The 20,836-nt window shown below is 36.2% G+C and overlaps 1 protein-coding gene across 7 annotated transcripts in view; it reads right to left on the bottom strand.

Moving 5' to 3' along the window:
* BRMS1L (BRMS1 like transcriptional repressor) overlaps positions 1–16,543 on the bottom strand; it is a 34,723-nt gene extending 18,180 nt beyond the window's left edge. For 3 of the 7 annotated variants that reach the window (XR_006704945.1, XR_006704948.1, XM_045450719.1), the window contains exons 1-4: positions 16,199–16,502; positions 13,130–13,220; positions 8,441–8,568; positions 6,303–6,382 (exon numbers count right to left, since the gene is read on the bottom strand). Coding sequence is in view for 2 of the 7 variants with exons in the window: in XM_045450719.1 (XP_045306675.1) it covers positions 6,303–6,382; positions 8,441–8,568; positions 13,130–13,220; positions 16,199–16,340 (441 nt within the window). In the remaining 5 variants the exon portion in view is untranslated. Of the gene's footprint in view, positions 1–6,302; positions 6,383–8,440; positions 8,569–13,129; positions 13,221–16,198 lie in introns of all 7 variants that reach the window. The other 4 variants (XR_006704947.1, XR_006704944.1, XR_006704946.1 and 1 more) reach the window with 2 other exon arrangements.
* Between the last annotated feature and the right edge of the window lie 4,293 nt (positions 16,544–20,836).

Genomic DNA, 20,836 nt, shown 5'->3' with positions numbered 1-20,836 from the left:
AACAAGTTTTAAAACTCAATAAATCACACACAGCCAGGAAAGGTCAGAGAATAAAAAAAGATAGAAAATATAAAACAGGTTGGTATTAAATATCAAATAATCACTACAAATATAATTGGACTAAATTTACCAGTTAATAGACAGAGATTCTTAAAATAGTTTTTAAATCAACACATTAGCTCTTTATTTACAAATAACATGCCTAAAATATACCATAAGAAAATTGGAAGAAAAAAAGAATAGAATAAAATGAAGAATAAAATTTGGCCAGTAAATGCCAGGCCAAATAAAACTACAGAAGCTATTTTAATTATCAGACAAAATAGACTTTGAGGCAAAAATCACTGTTACAGAGTAAAGTGCTTTTAAAAAGGATAAAATGTTACACTTATTAAGAGATATAAAAATTCTAAAATAAACTGGTAGATATATAAGCCATGAGAAATTAACATATGCCATTTACAATAGCATAAAAAAAGAACAAAATACTTAGGAATAAATTAAGGAAATGAAAGACTTGTATATTGAAAACTATAAAACACTGATGAAAGAAATACAAATAAATCAAGACCTTCCTAGACTGGAAGACTTAATATTGTTAAAAAGTCCATACTAAAGTGATTCACAAATTCAATGCAATCTCTATAAAATCTCAATGGAATTTTTTTTTTACAGAAATAGAAAAAAAGACTCAAATTAATATGGAACCACACACACACACACACACACACACACACACACACCCCAAAGAGCCAAAACAATCTGGAGAAAGAAAAACAAAATGAGGCTTCACATGACCTAATTTCAAAATATATTACAAAGCTATGGAAATTAACAGTATGGTACTGGCATAAAGACAGGCATATAGACCAATGGAAAAGAGCTCAGAAATAAACCCATGAACACATGGTCACCTAATCTTCAACAAGGGTGCAAAGAATACATAATGGGGAAAGGCTAGTCTCTTCAACAAATGGTGGTGTGGAAAAAACTGGACAGCCACATGCAAAGGAATGAAATCTGACCCTTACCTTACACTATACACAAAAATAAATTCAAAACTGATTAAAAATTTTAACGTAAAACCTGAAACTATAAAGCCCCTAGAAGAAAATATAAAGGATAAGCATCATGACACTGCTTTTAGCAATAATTTCTTGAATATGACACCAAAAGCACAGGGAACAAAAGCAGAAAGAGATAAATGGGATTATGTCAAACTAAAAAGTTTCTGCACAACAAAGGAACAATGAGAGTGGAAAGGCAACCTACCGAACGGGAGAAAACACTCAAAAATCATGTATCTGATAAAGGGTTAATAATATTAAAAACACATAAGGAACACAACTTATTTATTTTTTTAATCTTTATTTTTGAGAGACAGAGAGAGATACATAGCATGCAGGGGAGGGGCAGAGAGAGTGGGAGACACAGAATCCGAAGCAGGCTCCAGGCTCCCAGCTGTCAACACAGAGACCAACACAGGGCTCGAACTCATGAACTCCAAGATTATGACCTGGGCTGAAGTCAGGATGCTTAACCAACTAAACCACCCAGGTGCCTCTAAAGAACTCAATTTAAAAATTAGGACTTGAATAGACCTTTCTCCAAAGAAGACATACAAATGGCCAAGAAGTACATGAAAAGATGTTCAACATCACTAATCATCAGAAAAACGCAAATTAAAATCAGTGTGCTATCACTTCACACCTATTAGTATGGCTGTTATCCAAAAACCAAAAGATAAGTGTTGGTAAGGATATGGAGAAATTGGAACCCTTGTGCACAGATGGCAGAATTATAAAATAGTGTGGTCACTATGGAAGACAGTATGGCAGTTCCCTAAAAAATTAAAAATAGAACGAAATGATCCAGCAATTCTACTTCTGAGTATAATCCCAAAAGAACTGAAATCAGGATCTCAAAGAGATTTGCACTCCTATGTTCATTTCAGCACTATTCACAATGGCCAAGATGTGGAAAACAACCTAAATGTACATTGAAGGATGAATGGGTAAAGAAAATATGATATATACATACAATGAAATATTATTCAGTCAAAAAAATTAGAACATTCAGGGACGTCTAACTCTTATCTTGGTTCAGCTCATGATCTCACAGTTCCGGAGATCAAGTCACACACCTGGCTCTGCTCTGACAGCAAAGAGCCTTCTTGGGATATTCTCTCTCTCTCTCTCTCTCTCTCTCTCTCTCTTTCTCCTCTCTCTCTCTCTCTCTGCCTCTCCTCCGCTCACACTCTTTCTCTCTTTCTCAAAATAAATAAACATTTTTTAAAAATTACGAAGTCCTGCCATGTGCTACAACATGGATCAACCCTGAGGATAATATACTAAATGAAATAAGCCAGTCACATACAGACAGGTATTGCATGATACCACTTATATAAGATATACAAACTAGTCAAACACGTAGAAGCAGAGAGTAGAATGGTGGTTGCCAAAGGCTAGGGGAAAGGGGAAATGGAGAGTTGCTGTTCAATGGGTATAAAGTTTCAGTTATACATCATGATTAAGTTCTAGAGGTCTGTTGTACAAAAGTGTGCCTATAGTTAAAAATATCGTATTACACACTCGATATTTGTTAATAGGATACATCTCATAGTAAGTGTTCTTAACCACAGTTAAAAAAATTTTTTTTAAGAAGAAAAAAGAAAAAGATAAAAGAAATTCCACAGGAGATAAGTTTCAGCTGGGAGCTCTGGAATCATGAGCATTCAGTCCCCAGGACTGTACCATCCTTTTTGATCAAAGGAATTCACAACAGTGGACATGCATTGTGGGGCATCTCATTATCAGTACCTTTGGCCTCCAGATCTGAAATGGTGAATGACTTTACTATTGTGAAAAGAACAGTATGTGGATTTTCTTAGGGCATAAAGAAGAAAACTAATAATAATAAAAAAAATAATAAAGGAGATATTAACAAATCCACCATCACACGGAGAATTCTAACACACCTCCTTCAGTAACTGAAAGACGAAGCAGACAAAAAATTAGGATAAGTCCATACATAAATAAATGAATGGAAAGTATTATGAGGAATAAGATACTTGCACAAAGTATTTCTCCCCGAAGTACTTATTAATCACAATAAGTAAAAACAGTAAGTTTACTTAGAGAAACCTGGAAGACACCACTGAAGTCAAGTGATCAAAGTGTACATCACCAATAATGGTACATATCAAAATTGTGTGCTACCTAATAGAATTCAGTGAGAAAAACACATCACTATTGTGATCCTCTTACTGAGAGGCAAAACCCAACTCTAATCATGAAGAAAAAGCAGATCAATTCAAAACTGACATTCTATATAATAACTGGACTGAAAATTTCAAATTTGTAAAGACCATGAAAGTCGAGGAAAGACCAAAGAATTGTTCTACATAGAAGGAAACAAGACATGACAACTAAATGCAAAGACAAAGACAAGTGATCCTGAAGTGGATCTCTTTGTTCTAAAGGGTATTGTTGGGACAACAGCTGAAACTTAAATGGGGTCTGAGGATTAGACAGTAGTAATGTATCAGTGTACATTTCCTGATTTTGATGATTATAGCATCGTTATACAGGAGAGTGTCCTTCATTTGTTGTATTCAGGGGTGATGGTGCATCATGTTGCCAACTCATTGTCATCTTCATCAGAAAAGTTCTTTTGTACTTTCTTGCAACTTTTCTATAAGTATGAGGCTGTTTAAAAATATACAAAGACAAGATATACTAAGCACCCATGGAACTGATGAATGCAATCTTAACTATATATTTCTATGGAAGAGAAAAATATGGGATATTCCTAACTCATTTTATGGATCTTGAGATCAAATCAAGGACAGTATGAGACTTAAAAATTAAGTCTCACTGATAAACATAGAAATGAAGCTTCTAAACAAAATATTAGCAAACTGAATCTGGTAATTCACAGTAAAAATAATTATTCCAGGAATCCAAGGATGGTTTAACATTAGAAAATACATTAAGAGCAAAAAACATGACTAATTCAACAGATGTAGACAAAGCCTTTAATACAATATAACAACTATCATGGTAAAAAAAAAAAAACAAAAAAAAAAAAACAAAACTTAGAAAATAAGAAATAAAAGTAAATTTCCTTAACTTGATAAAGAGTATTTACCAAAACTCAACAGTAAATATTGGAAAACCATAAGAAGCACTCCCTTAAAATCAAGAACCCAACCACAATCTGCTTTCACTGCTTCTAGTTTATGATGTTCTATCAGTGCCACTAAGACAAAACAAATAAGAGGAAGATCAGAATAGAAGAAACAAACTGCCATTATTAACAAATGACATTACTACCCACATGGAAAATCTAATGAGTTTGTAATTAAATTACTAGAATTAAGAAGAGAGGTAGATAAGGTTGGATATAATATCAATATACAAAATGATTTTTTATACAGCAGCAAGAAATAAAAAGTAAATTTTTTAAAAGATGTTACTAAACAAGAACAAAAAATTTTAACAATAACAAGTGTAAGAAGAGCAAGGTAAAATTATCAGTTTATTGAACTACCAAGACTTACTAGACTGAAAGCAAGGTATTATGCTACCAGTGCAGAAGCAGTCAAACAGACAAATGAAACAAATTTAAATGGCTATAAACTGGGGTGTCTGGGTGGCTCAGTTGGTTAAGTGTCTGACTCTTGATTTCAGCTCAGGTCATGATCTCACAGTCTGTGAGATCAAGCCCTGTGCTGGACTCTGCGCTGACAGACAGAGCCTGCTTGGGATTCTCTCTCTCTCTTTCTCTTTTTCTATGCCACTCCTCCCCAAAATAAATAAATAAACATTAAAAAAAAAAAAAAAAAACAGCTAGAAACACTCTGGCATATAAAAGGACATTTGATATAAAAAAGATGGGGAAAAAAGATGGGGGAAAAAGATGGAATTGCTGATTCATGGTATAATAACAGAGTATGGAATAAACAGTGTCGACATTACCTATTCATATGCAAAAACAAACTAGATGCATACTTTATACCACATGCAAAAATGAATTAGAGGTAGTCTAGCAATCTAAACGTTAAAAAGCAAAATTTCAACCTTTAAAAGCAAAATACATTTTTTTTACTTCAAAATGGGAAAGACATAGAAAGCACATATCATAAAGGAAAGATGATAAATTTAGCTACATTAAAATTTAAAACTTTTGTTCACCAAGTTATCAAAAAGAGTGAAAAGACATTCCATTGCCTGGGTAAAAATATTTGCAAAGCACATAACCAGCAAAGCATTTATATCCAGAATATATAAAGAACCTCTACAGTTGATGAGGAAAACACTAACAGCCCAACATAAAGGCAAAAGATATGAACAGGCACTTCTTAGGAAAACAAATCCAAGCAGCCAGTAAACATCAAAAAGATGTTTCATGTCAGCTGTAATCAAGAAAATGAGGGATGCCTGGGTGGCTCAGTGGGTTGTCTGACTTTGGCTCAGGTCATGTTCTCACAGTTCATCGGTTCAAGCCCTGCATAGGGCTCTGTGCTGACAGCTCAGAGCCTGAAGCCTCCTTGAGATTCTGTGTCTCCCTCTCTCTCTGTCCTTCTCTCTCTCTCTCTCTCTCTCAAAAATAAATTAAATAAATAAATAAACAAATAAATAAATAAATAAAATGAAACACATTCCATAATTTTTTAATCTAATCTTAATATTTTAATAATTTACAAAGATAGAATAAAATAATAAAAGGTAAGAATGACAGAATTTGTTATTTTATTTCCACTAATGTATTTATGATCTTACCTAGGTTATATGAAAAGTTATCTGCAAAATGAACACTAGTTTTAAACACTATCCAAAGAGACTTTCTCCATAGAGAAAAATACATCTATTTTTTCCCCATAAATAGAGAATTCTGTCCTAAGATGAGGAAATAGATCTAGAGAGTCAAATTAATAATAAGCCCAACATTCCAACTGTACCACTAGATTCACACTTTTTTAGTCTAAACCTGAATATTATACTAATTACACTAATATTTTCAGCAATGCCAAATGACATGATCATGACAAAGTCTTTTTAAGGTAACAGTTGCAAAACTTCTAAAATTATCTCCTTTCATTCTTTTCTATGGTCCCTTCTTTGTGTCCTATTTACAATACAGCTTCTGCTGCACTTGTATTAAAAAAAAAAAAATCATACAAGTGATAAACTAAAGTACAATTTAATTTTGTTTCACTTATTTTATTTACTTTACCTACCACACTCAGAAAGACTTGAAGGGTTGAAATTAGATTAAAAGTACAAGTAAAATAACAGTACCTCACAATGCTGGCGAGAGGCTTGAATTTCACATTCATATTTGTTCTTTACAGATTCTAAGCAGAGCTCTCTATAGATTCCTGCAACCAAACACAATTACTCTGATTACGTTAGCATTAATGAGTTTCGTTAACACTTCCCTACAGGAATTCTGTCCAACTGTATTTTATAAGATGAGTCAGGAAGAAACTGACAAGTGATTCTAACTTAATCATTAAAAATTGAAAATAAAAAGGCTCAGTTAAAATCCATATCAAAGCAGCCTAGAGAATTAAGAATTTAAGAGCGAGGAAGAAACTACACTGCAAATTTTAGTTCTTACTCCATTCTTCTAAAGAATACTCCTAAAATGTTTGATAGAGAATGAACAAAATGAAAATAAAACTCCTTTTCTATGAAAAGTAATCTCTCAGGACTCATAATGGTAATAGTCAATAAACTCTGGTTTCATTAATCACATATTCTCCAAGTAACAAGTGGATACCATGACCAACAAAACCACTATTTTTTTTTAACTATTATTTTCAGAGTCCAAACCTTCCAAAAGGATTTAATGTATAAACTGATACAACAAAATGTATAAACTGATAATGATGTTTGAGTGCTCCTGATTTTTCTAGAGAATGGATGCTCAAGAGAGTTTCACTTCAAGCTACCAATGCAATAGTATGAAACAATAGTGTAAAATAGTATACAACGTGGCGTGTAAATACACCATCACAAAAATGGCAAACAAAGGCTCTAGATATATACACCAAACTCAGTCCCATAGTTGACCCTAGAAATGTGATTCTTTCTTATACAGTAAAGGCATGGGACAGATATCTGGAACTATGCCATTAGCAACACATTCACACACACAATATTCTTTGTACAAGAGGCCACATAGTAGAAAAGTGAATAGCTAATTCAAGTAATTCTTCCTAAACATCCAGTAAGTCTCACTTAGTTGTTTGTTGTTTTTTTTTTTTTTACTATCTTCTTTTAACCTCTTTTTTTTTCACTTTTATTTTGCAATGAATATAGACTGACAAAAAGTTGCCAACTTAATATAGTACAGGTAGTTCCCTTGGACCTTTCACTCAGTTTTCCCCATGATAATATCTTACATAATTGGAGTACAATATCAAAGCCAAGACATTGACATTCATACAATCCATACACTATTCAGATTTCACCAGTTTTGTATGCACTTATTTACTTGAGTATGTATGGGTATAGCTTTATGCATCACTTACTTCTTTTAGAATGTCAAAGAAAATTAAGGACTTGTTTACTTTTCAGACTGTGGTAAGCCAACTTGTAAAAATAGCAAGTTAAGTATCATATCATCTACATATTCAATATTAAGCATTCAAGAATAAAATTTGGTTTAAGGTAGAAATAATACAAAAAGAACCTATTATGAACAATGCTTTAGGTATTACATAATAGGTACAGGAGGATCAATTAGTGTCCCCCAAAAAGAAAAAAAAATCAGCACCTCCATTAGTTAAAATTCAGTTTTAGTCCAACTATGAAAAAACATAAGTGATCTTCAAACAGATATATCCTTTGTCATGTGTGCTAGGACACAATTCTGAGGCTGGATTCCAATAATAACAAAAGACTGAAATTTAACCATACAAGTATAGTATATTTTCATTTATTCGTAGCCACAAATGAGTGACCAAACTTATCAAAATAATAAATTATCATTAAATTACAGAGTTGAAGACTAATTCCCTATTCCATAACATCCTGATCAAACATTTTGTCGATGTTTTTATAAATAAAAAAATCCTTGTCACTCCTATAGATGAAAAGTACTAAGAGTACTAAGTTGAATCTTAATTTAGGTAACAGAAAAATTCAACTGAAATACTAACAGTTGCTCTTAATAAAAGTACCATGTCTCTAATTGTTTCACATGTGGAAGTATCGTCTCAACAACACTGCTAGCAATCTGATATCCCACAGCAGCAGAGGAAAGCAAGAGGCATTTAATAAATGATTGTGGGATGATTGAGTGAAATACTCTGTTCACTGTAAATATATTTGTGATTTCACTAACAAGAAACACTCACTTGACAAACACCTTTTAAATCTAGTGAAGAGTTCATATTCTACTAAATGGAAAAGATGTTTCACTTTCCTACCTGCTACCTTTGTACGAATTTGCATATTTTCTTGTAAAGTTGCCAGTGGTTCCAAATATTCTGGTGCTTTTCCAGCTATGACTTCTTGTAGTTTTGCATCCACCTGACTTAATCGTTCTTTATAAAGTCTTAACAAAGCAAAAATTAAAATATTAATTTTAAAAGCCCAACAAAGGCTAACATACCATTTTTAAACATTATCTCTTCCTAATATCATTCATATTCTAATAACCTACCAAGTGTATTTTTTTCTTGATCTTAAGTGAAAAACTCAGTTACATTACTTGACTTTATGCACATAATCACAAAGTAGATTCTATATTTAGATATATCATTCTTTAATAATTAACTCAGTACAAAAAATACAACTAAGCTACTACTTTTTTGCACTCTACATGTTTGGTTTTGTTTTAACTGCAGAACAATAAATCAATTCTAGGAGAAAAGGTTATTTAAAACACTTTTAAAAGAAACAAAAGAAATCGGGGCGCCTGGGTGGCTCAGTTGGTTAGGCATCTGACTTTGGCTCAGGTCATGATCTCACAGGTTCCTGAGTTTGAACCCCGCGTTGGGCTCTGTGCTGACAGCTCAGAGCCTGGAGCCTGCTTCAGATTCTGTGTCTCTCTCTCTCTCTCTCTCTCTCTCTCTCTCTCTCTCTCTCTCAAAAATAAACATCTAAAAAATTTTTTTAAAAACAAAGAAATCATTTTGAACACTTTAGAGATAAACATTACTAGTTGTCAAAATAAAAAATTCCCTGGCTTCTCTCCACCTTTCCTGAAAAACAGTATTATAATATTCAGCCTACTTGGTTTTTAAAGAACAAAGAGGAAGTAGAGTGATGAAGGTAAAAACGAATGGCTACAGAACTTGTGTTCTGGCATACCCAGTTTGTCTGGACCACAAATGAAGAAGGTATAACAAAATGGTTGCTCAGTGGATGCAGAAATGAAATATGGGGCTGGGAACCCCTGTTGCTGTATTTGTGAGTTTATATACAAATACTCTAATTTGCCAGCTGTCACACCTTTAACTTCACCTTGATTATCAATGACAGACAACTCAAAGTTTACTTCTGGCAATAATCCTACAGGATAGAACTCTTTTTAAGGATGGATGTCTACATTGTCATTCTTTACAAAAGGCACTTGTAATCCTGGCTTTGTGCATTTCATAGATATCGTAAAAATTTCAAAGCAGGGTAACAATTTAAGATCATTTGTAAATTCTTTTTTTTGACATTCATTACTTTATCAAGGGTGAAGAATATGTCACAAGGATGGCATGTAGTAAGTTCTAAAAGAAACCACTGATTATGCTTGTAGGTGTTAGTATAACTAGCAGTTGGCTTTTGAAAACATTACAATACCTGGCTTTCATATAAAAATTATCTTTCCTCATGAAAATATGAAGTGGGGGCACCTGGGTCCTTTAGTTGGTTAAGCATCCAACGCTTGATTTCAGCTCAGGTCATAATCTCACAGTTCATTAGACTGAGCCCCACACTGAGTGCAGAGCCTGCTTGGGATTCTCTCTCTCTCCCTCTCCTTCTGCCCCTCCCCAACTTGCTGTCATGCACGCTTGCACACACTTGCACATACTCTCTCAAAAATCAATAAACTTAAAAGATAAAGAAAATATAAACCAATACAATTAAGACAATCAGGGAGGGGGCTGGGAGGATGGGTTAAATAGGCAATAGGGATCAAGGAACGCACCTGTGATGAGCACCAGGCGATATATGGAATTATTGAATCACTATATTGTAGACCTGAAACTAATATAACACTGTATAGTAACTAGAATTAAAATAGAAGCTTAAAAAAAAGACAAGAAAATCAATATTGAATGTCTATAATTGATCATTATAATTAGCATAAAGATTTATATGATTTTGAAGTATTCGAGCAACTTTGAGTATTAATACAATAAATATTTTTCTAAACAAAAATGGAAAAATTATCTGAGTTAACTACCAAAATAATACATTATCATCTCTGGGTTAAATTTTTCTAAAACTCAAGATACAATGATAAACGAATGTGCAAAGTCAAAAAACTATATAACGTGATAGTTACAGCTTTTGAAATCATAAATACAACTTCAGGCAAAATGCTAAAAATTCAATACAAATGATGAATGTACTGGAAAAACATCAGCCTTAAAATATCAATAAGGTATCCTGAATAGGTGAACAGTGTCTTGAATGAAGAGGCTATGTGAATTAACAATATTCAATTAACTACCCTTTTAAAAGAAGAGATTCCTCAAAATCAGTACCATTTCAACAACCTTAAAATTCAAGTATAAACTCACCAAAGCCAAGAATCAGGAGTCCCTTAGCAGCAACCACAATACTATTCAGAGTAGATGCCCAATTAATGTTTACTGGATACTGAACATTGAAATACATGAAAATTTGGGCAGTGTAAGTTCCTCTATCTTTTTTAATGAAGTGGAAGAACCTTCCACCAATACCCAAACTGCCAAAGGGTGGATTTTCTGCCTTATGAAAGAAGTGCTATTATGCCCTCTGGTGCTAGAACAGGAGAAGCAGGAGAATTTGTTGATGTTGTTGTTATCACTGTATCATTATATCTCCCACCTCTTCTACAGAGGATTTGAGACTGCTCACAGTACAACAGAATAAAAATAGCAACAATGCAATTGGGGCAGATAAAAAAAAAGATTATAAACCTGATGCAAGGATTATTTCTTTCTAAAACACATTTCTGAATACCAATTTCTTCTTCTTTTTTTTTAATGTTTATTTTTGAGAGAGAGAGACAGAGCACGAGAAGGGTAGGGGCAGAGAGAGAGGGAGACACGGAATCTAAAGCAGGCCCCAGGCTCCCAGCTGTCAGCAGAGAGCCTGATGCAGGGCTCGAACCCACAAACCATTTAAGATCATGACCTGAGCCAAAGTTGGACACTTAACCAACTGAGCCACCCAGGCACCCCTGGATACCAATCTCTTGAGAAAGAATCCTATTAATAGTGGTAATGGGTCTACTGTTAATATGTTTCTGAGATGAATGAGGCTGGTGGGAGAAATGGCTGGTAATGAGCCATGAAAATGCAAAATTCAAGGCAACTGCCAGCCCCAAGATGAGCAAGAGTAGGCTTAAAGACTGACTAGGTGCAAAGTTCTCCTTTGTAATATATTATATTAGAGCTTTACAGTACTTTTCATTTCTTGGATAACCATAAAATACACTTTAAGAGCTCAATAGGTGTATCTTAATTGTGTGAGAATTATTCATTCATGGATTACCAGTGCTAAAATATAAAAATACAAATTTGCTTCCTCTTTTCCAGAATGATTCTGGATGAACTCTCCATGTTGCCCAAATAATGGATCCCTTGGGGATCCAAACTGATTCAAATTTACAATCAATAATGTAAATCTTTAGAATAAAAAAAGATACCATTTTTTTTTAAAGCCAAAGTTTTAAATTTTGGATTATTTATATCAATATGTTGCACTAGCTTGGAACATTTATATGTTCACCTCTCATACCAATGAAAGTTAAGACCAGAAATGTCATAAACAGCAGGATTCATTTGATAAACAAATCTGTCCCCTTCTAGTCTGGCAATTCCAGATATTAACCATGTTTTCATCTGTTCTCTGGGCCTCTCTAGGGAAGAGGTAAGAGAAAAGAATAAACAGCAAAATTATGAAGAATTAATGAACTGAAGAGCCAGCTTCCAAATAAATTAGGTGTCTATAGTCTCAGAAGTTTCTTTCATTTACAATTCCTAACACGTAGCTATACCCCATGACCTTGCCAGCAAGTTCTGAAGTAAAAGCTCACATTTAAGATTTTTTTTTAATCTGTATCTGCATCTATTCTGTTCTCTCAAATCACTGGGGCCCATTCTTGTGTAACCAACTTCTCATAAGAGTTCTGGCATTATAAACAGGGGGAGAAAACAGTATCTAATAAGCACCACTATGTGCCAGCCAAGACTAAGAATTTCACCTACTGCTCATACAATCCTAACAGTTCACAATAAAATAGCTACTATTACACCTTTTTAATCTGTGAAAAAAGCCTGGATTCAGAGCCTGTGCTCTTTCTACTCCCCTATATTTCCTCCAAAGTAATGCCTTAGTGGAAGGAACGTCACTAGGAAGTCACTAGTCACTAGTACTAGGAAGCAGAAGGCCTGGCTTACTTTATCACTTGCTGATGAACTATAGGCAAATCACTTCACTCCTCTGAGCATCAATTTTCTCACAGGTAAGGATGGATATCTGCCAACCTTTTACAGTTGCTTCCAGAGGCAAACTAATGTGAAAACATGTATGTATTACCCAATGTTGATTAAAACAAAAATCACATGCCATTTTGGGGAAACTAAGATTTTTAAAAAGCTATCTTTATTCAATCATTTAACAAGAAATGAAAGAAGCAAATTAGAACCAAGGGTCCAACCACCCAGGGAAAACATTTTAATTACCAACATCCACATAGAAATCTTATTATATACCCCCAAACCTGTCTCAAAACCCTTAGTTTAGTTAATGAGGTCTTCAGAAGGCAAATAGTTGAAGCCTCTTTTAGAATAGTCTCATAAAATACAAAAAGGAAAATAGTTCAGTGAATAGAATTTCTCTTGTGCCAGTATACATGTGACATGGTTGAGATTCAGTGACAATGACCTTCTGACATCACTACTTACTGATCCTTGAGATCGGTAAACTGTTTTTCTAGATTGGACATTTCATCTAAACATTCCATTCTTCTTCTTTCACAGTCTTCATCATCCATTTCTATTAATAAAAAGACAAATAGCCAAGAAAAAAATTAATTTTATGTTCCAAATTATCTGAATGTTAATTCAAACGGCTAAAGAAAAAAAAAGAAAGAAAAAAACTGTAATACGAAGTTAGATATGCAAGGCCTATATTAAGCCTTAAGAGAAAATTAATGTTTATCCAAAATAATTTCTACTAAAGGTTTTAACTTAAAATATAATTGAGAGTTAAAGCTATAGCAATCTCTAGACCTTTTTGTTTTTATTCATTTTCAAATCACTTTAAACGGCTGACATCAAGCTTTACTCTTAAGTAATGAATCCATTTTTGGTTTATGTTCCTTCAACTCAACAGAACTTAAACACCAAAACGATTATGTCCATTAAAGGCTAATATTGCTCAAAAACACTTTTAGAATTCTTCTTTCAGAACTGCTTACATGACAGATTTGCCAGTTACAAAAGAAGAAAACTAAACTCATTCTGTTTTCCACCAGATTTGTTGGTCTCTTACTCATATTCCCATTGTTCCCTCTCCCCAAATTACTGCGAGAAAGAGGAAAATGAAAAGAAAAAATAAGCAAACTTTTGAAGGAAAGCAACTGTTAAATTACCAGCTCTCTCCTATATTCCTTTATCTTCTATTTTTACATCACATATATTTCAACATAAGTGAAATAAGCGAAGCGTAAAATGATCTGCATCTCGATCTTCATTAAACAAAGGTCAAGCTATGGTAGAGAGTTAAATACACCAAAGAACCATAGGGTTCATTTTTTTTAACTTTCCTAAAACAGATTAAAATTATTTCTGATTCTTAATAGCTTACTCCTGGACTATTTAAAACTTGGTCATGCAAGATGACTCACTTCCCAGTATCTCTGGATAGTAGAGGTTTTTTTCTGTAGCTTTAGGACCTGCTCAGTACCAATGTTTAAGAAGAACAAAACTGGAAGTTTAACATGAAAGCCATTCAGCAGAAAAGAAATGCTTTCACAAGAAGCAAAACTGCATAATTTATTTAAATAGTTTCTTTGCGCTTAAAAAAATCTGACATATAGTTCAAATTATTACATTCTTCACAAATTAAGTTGTCCATTATTTTCTGGGAAGGAATAAAAAACCAGTGAAAAATCACTGAGACTTTTAACAAATAGATGTCACTTTGTGAGATCTTCAGCTCTCATCAAAAAAACAACACTTGGAGATAAAATGCTTTACAAATCTAAAAAATGTGTTTACACACAGCCTAGGTGTTCTTTCTCTGTATTGCTCACTTTTGAAATCTCACCTACTTTCACGGCTACACGGATGACTTCCAAATCATGCTTCCTAGCCCAAGCAGGTCCCAATGCTACATTTCCATCTGTCAGTTGACACTCTGACTTAAATATACCACAAGCACCTCAAAAGCAACATGTCTGAAATACTCTGTCTTCCACCTTCATCTCAAATCTTTCACTTTTCTATTTCTATTCATGCTACCACCATCTCCTCGTATCTGGGGTTTTCCTCTTACCTTCACTCCTAAACTCGCATTTACCAATCGTGCATCATTGTGGGTTTTTTTTTTTTTTTTCATTTTTGAAATCTTTTACATCTATACTTCTTTCTCATTCTCTAGCTCAAATCCTCCCAACAAAATCGGTTTCTCACTCTTTTGAATAAGCCTTAAACTCTAGCAGCCTTTGCAGTTTTTTCTTACATTCCTCCCAAGCCAACATATCACCCCAATCCAAATTCTACCCATTCGTCAAGATAATTGAGGTAATCCCACCGTCTTCAACTAGCCTTTCCTGGCCACCCTATTCAGAAAAGATTTCCTCTGGTCTCTGAAATCCTATAGCATTGTTTACAGTTAAGTATTTATTTGGCAGTTTAATCAAGTTCTGGTTTATGACAACTGTTTAATTGAGAGCAGATCATAACTATTTATTTGCACCTCACAGAGTAGTGTCCAGTGCATCTCAAGGAAGTCACTCATAAAGGCCTATTTGGAATGGCTAGTTTATTGACTGAAATTACGTACTTCCATGGAGATTTGCTTTTAAAGAGAAACCTGAAAAGAGGGTGTCCGGGCATTAACAGATTGTCATCAGTCCTTGCTTTACATAACCAATAATCAGGCCAAGACAGAGAAAGTTTAATTCTCATCATATGGAAAGAAGAAAATCCAGGCTGGCATATATTCCATTTCTCTTTTTAATAACCATCCTGAAAATGTGCAAAATCCATCTGTGGTGGTAATCTGCCCCCCCAGTCCCCCAAAAAACCTACAAAAAACCTGAAACAGCCCCAAATTGGAAAAGATTACAAGAAAGAAAAGATTTGGAAAATTTCAGAGTTGCCCAATATCTGCTAGTTTATAAGTATATGAAGATCCAAAATCACCCTGACGGGCTCTCAGTCTTGCAAAGTTCAGACAGATGCTGTAAATGGGACAGCTCCAAGTCGGCCCCCGCAAGAACGCTGATGTCAAGTGCTGACTGACAGGCTGACTTGGAAGCTGAGATTAACAAATTCTAAACCAGCCAAGAGCCGGCACAATTCTAACCGACCTCGGCCCTGACAACCCATGTTGAGAAGTAAGGGTTGGAAAGATGAAAAATAAGGAAAGAAGCCGGTGGTCTGGGGGTAAGAGGCATTTCCAGGGTCTCCCAAACTGCAAGGCATTCCCCACTTTGGTCGACAGCCGTGGGCACTGCCCGGAGGTCCCCAAGGCTGGTCCGACGGCGAGCAGGACTGCGCAGCGTCCGGGAGCTGGGCGAGCCCAGGCCCGCGCCGGGTCCCGCCCCGCCAGCAGGGACCTGCCTGGAGCCAGGCAGCGCCCCACGATGAGTCCGGGTGCTGCCGAGGGCCGGGAGCCAGTCTCCGCCCCTTCCCTCTCTCCCCGCCCAGCACTCCCAGCAGGACGCAGCTGCCCGGCGTGCGGAGAGCGGCCTGTCGTGCGCCGGGCGCAAGGACTCAGGGTCCCGGCCCCGGTGGGTTGCACACCTGAGCTATCTCCATCCTCGGAGACCGAAGAGCTCTCCGTGTCCTCGTCCTCTGAGCTGCTCCCCTCATTTTCGGCGTAGTCCACCTCCATCTCATCGTGATGGTTCGTCTCCTTCTTATCCCCTCGGGAATGGACTGGCATTTTCCAGCCGCGCCGTCGCTTCCCACTCCCGGCGCCCAGCCCAGCCACCGCCGCTTCAATGAAGGGCGCGCCGAACGCCCCGACCCACCCAGCGGCCGAGCGCGTTCTGAACCCCCTCAGCTCCTCCCCGCCCCCGGCCCGAACCTCACAACCTAACCCGCAAGCTCTGCGCTGGGAGCTCTGCCATTGGTGGAGGCTGTCCTCGAGCCGGGTGGGGTGGAGCTTGCCCTGCTCGGGTACGGTTGGTTGCCCGTAATTACGGCGCGGCCTTGCAATGTGTGTCGGGAGCTGTAGTCCTTACTGCTTAGACCTGCAGGGGCTGCCGCCTTCCAAGCTTCAACAACCGCGATCATTTCTTGCCTGTGGACTTCAAGTCCCACAAGGCACGAAACCTGATAGACTCGATCGCAGTGTATAAACTAAACAGAAACAGATTGTGTGAATTTGGTCTGTATTTATTCTTTTCCCGCCAAGTGATTGTCTGAGCTGCCTGGCTAGCCAAGATGTTACTGTCAGATGTGAAAAGGTGTTTTGCCTGAGGGTTTTCCTCCTCGTCGAGCCTGGAGGAACTGGAGAAAAGTCTCTTATACCTAAGTACCTTTATTACTGCTAATAAGCTATTATATTTAATAACTGCAGACGATAACTTGCATTTTCTATGTTGCACAAAAATATTTAAATCGTTCTTGAAACGTTTGCAATCAATAATATAGAAGGAAAGGAAGTTTTATCTTGTCATTTTCATCTAGTATTTTTTTGCATTCATTTTTTACTACTTATAGCCTGGAGATGACACCAGGCTTGATTTAACTTAAGTTTCCGATGGAAAACATACATATTTGACTCAGTGAAATGTTATATTTTCTCAATGATAGGTAAAATAGACAAGGAAGCCTCAATAAGTATCATAATCACGATAACTCATATTAATTGACTATTTTTACTCTGTGTTAGGTATCCTGGTAAGCTCTTTACATGAGTCATAATGAGTTCAATTCTCAATTTAATAGCCCTGAAGTAGGCGCTATTATTATCCCCATTTTACAGAGAAGGAAACTAAATTTTCAGACAAATCTAAAAACTGTATTTTAGCCACTCAAACTGTATTTTAGGAGACAGAGCTTCTTGTTGAAGTGGCAATTTGCTATTGAAATGTTTCATAGAATATTGTGGATTGTACGGTATTTGTTTCTAAAACAGGAGGTCCAAAGACATTTGAAAGAGGATGGCAAGGGTATCCAGGCATAATTGCATTAAAGTTGGATTTAGAACTTAATGACAAACCATTTCAAGTTCTATCCATTTCTACAGGGTAAAATCCAAACTTTAGGGCTTTTATTGTCTAGTGTCAGCCTACTTCTCTCCTTCTTACTGTATTCTCCAAAACTGAACTTTTCAGTTGCTAAACACACAAACTGTTTCCCATTTCATTGTCTTTGCACATCCTATTTTCCCTGCAATCCTCTCCTACTACTTTTCTTTTTCAAGTCTGCTTTCTTGACAACATGCATTACCAGCACAGCACCTCCACCATTCAGTATGCCTTCATGTTCGTTCAGACTGCTGCTGTACTCTGTACTTTGCAACTTTGTACGTGTTTTCCATCACACTGTATTGTGAATTGTTTAGAAGATGCATCTCACCTGTTGGATTGAGTTCCTTGAGAGCAGAAACTGCCTTAGTCTAGAATGCAATTTCAAAGGCATGCAGACATCAGGCAGGTAAAGTTTAAAGATGGAAACTGGAAGGGTATGAGTACATGCATATACATTATGTGAGTGGTGTGGACTAAAGGGGGCAGCTATTTTAGCTCCAGCCAATTGTTACTACATTAGAATTCTGACTTAGATGTTGGACCTTCCAATTTTTAAGAGAAATTGGATATTTAGATCTCTATGTGAAAAATGCAGATTTGTTAACATTTGCTCAGATATAGTTTTGTTGTTGGTGGTGGTTTGGTTTGCTTTGGTTTGGTTTACTTAAACTCCAGACCAAACAAAAGCAGCAGCTATGGGTAAAATCCCTGGCCTCTGTTGGGGCACCCAGCTGGCTGAGTCCACAGAGCGTATGACTCTTGATCTCGGGGTTGTGAGTATGAGCCCCAAGTTGAGTGTAGATATTACTTTTAAAAAATCGATTTTAAAAATGTCCCTGGCCTCTGTTAATCTCTGTTATATCAGCAGCTAGCAGAGTGGGTGCTGAATAGAAATAATATCTTAGATTTCTGGTCACTCTTTATGTGCATTAATTCATTTAATCCTTATAACAATTCTATGAAGTAGATACAATTGTGCTTTACATTTTGCAGATGAGAAAACTGAGGCACAGAGCAGTTAGATTATGAGGCCAAGGTCACACAGCAAATAACTAGCAGATTTACAGTTTGAACTTAGAGAGTCTGACATCAGAGCCTGTACTTAACCACCAGCATACAGTTCCCCTCTGGCAGGTGCATTCTGTTTCTGCTGTTCAAAGAAAAACGGGAGGCGGGGGTACCTGGGTGGCTCAGTCCGTTAAGCGTCTCTTGATTTCGGCTCCTGTCATGATCCCAGGGTCATGGGATCAAGCCCCATGCCGGTCCCCTAGATGAGCATGAAGCCTGCTTAAGAGTCTCTTTCTCTGCCCCTCTTCCCAACTCACATGCTCTCTCTCACTCTAAAATGAAAGAAAGAAAGAAAGAAAGAAAGAAAGAAAGAAAGAAAGAAAGAAAGAAAGAAAGAAAGAAAGAAAGAAAAGAAAGAAAAACAGAAGTTGGAGAGGTGGCATAGATTCTAACCCTGGTCCTGCTAGTCACCAACCACTTAATTTGGCAAACCACATAATCTCTGGTCAGTTGTAAAGTGAGAAGATTGCATTATATTATCTTTAAGTTCTCTTCCAGCACTAAAATTCCTGTCATTATTATATTTGTGTTTAAGGCAGACAGAATAATAGAACATTATGCAATTAGTTACATGATGGTGTTTTGCTTAAAAGGAGAGTTTCTCTCGCACCTCCCCAAACAGAACTTAGAAAAGATGTATAGGGAATGTAAGAAGAACCATAAGGAACAAGAATTAATACAGCTGGGCAAGAATATTATAACTTTAGAAAATAGAAGTTAATGTAAAGAAAACTAGGAAAGCAGAATGAAGTTTCCTTAGTCAAGGCAGTTAAAGAGGTTGTAAGGATGTTTTCCATTTATGTAGCGATTTACATTTTCCATAGGTCCTACACAATCATTAGATACATTCTAAGTCTCACTTTTCATTAATCCTTTCATACTTGGCCATTTATTGAGAGTCATCAGCAAAATCCATTATATCTTCACCCTCTCCTCTGAACAGATCCTTAACTTTCTTGTTCTGAAGAAAACATAGCTTTTCCCAGGACCCTGCTACCTTTGCACCCCTGCTCCCAACGGGCCCTGTCATGGAGTAGGTGTGTTCTTTGTCCTCCTGGTTCCTTCCAGATGATGCTTTCTCCCTCCTGCCTAAAAACCCCCAGCTTGTCATCAGGCTATGACACAGGATCTCTACTTGTGGCTATCATCTGCATACCCTTCAGGTCACTCCCCCTCATTTTTTGAAGATTTTAGCTCTTGGCTCATTCTCTCCAATGGGATGCCTATCATAATTCTTGGTCATTTTAGTATTCAAGTAGGTGATTTTATACCACTCTATTTCCTATTGTGTTTGCTTTGGTATAAAGTAGACATAAGATAATTTTGGCTTTATCCTTTTAGTTTTCCTCCCATATCCCCCCTTGGGGTACTTTTAAAAATCTTTTTATGGAATATTTTAATATTACATAGTAATTTAAACACATAATAAGATATTCAGCATATTATATGTATAACACAGTACCCTTCTCTTAGCTTTCTCAAATCTTACATTTAACCACATTTGCTCTAGACCCCTCCTCAATCCCAATTCTCCCTTTCTCTTTCCAAAATAACCATTATCCTGACTTTGGTGATTTTGATTGTCACCCACATGTACATACTATTCTTGTATATTTATGTATCCATAAATAATATATAGGATTGTTTAACATATTTTAAAGTGCTCACATTTTATTTTTTAATTTTTAAATGTTTATTTATCTTGAGAGAGAGACAGTGTACAAAAGAGCAGAGGGAGGAGCAGAAAGAGAAAGGGAGAAAGAGAATCCCAAGCAGACTCCTCACTGTGAGCCCAGAACCCAACTCAAAGCTCAGTCTCACAAACTGAACTGTGAGATCATGACCTGAGCTGAAATCAAGAGTCCGATGTTTAACCAACTGAGCCAACCAGGTGTCCCTAAAGTGCTCATAGCTTAAAGAGGTGTCATATACTACACATCATCCTACAACTTCCTTTTCCCTCATCAATTTTTTGAGATTTATCCATGGTGATATGGGTAGCTCTAATCCAGTTATTTTAATCTGCTGTCAGGTATTCCACTGAGTACATATATTCCTTCAAATGAATATTTAAAAATTTATTATTTGCCTATTAATGGACGTGTAACTTGCT

The sequence above is a fragment of the Leopardus geoffroyi genome, chromosome B3 (genome assembly GCF_018350155.1).
Source record: "Leopardus geoffroyi isolate Oge1 chromosome B3, O.geoffroyi_Oge1_pat1.0, whole genome shotgun sequence".
Taxonomy (NCBI): Eukaryota; Metazoa; Chordata; class Mammalia; order Carnivora; family Felidae; genus Leopardus; species Leopardus geoffroyi.
The sequence above is the reverse complement of the archived record's forward strand: the minus strand, read 5'-3'. Positions and strand labels throughout refer to the sequence as shown.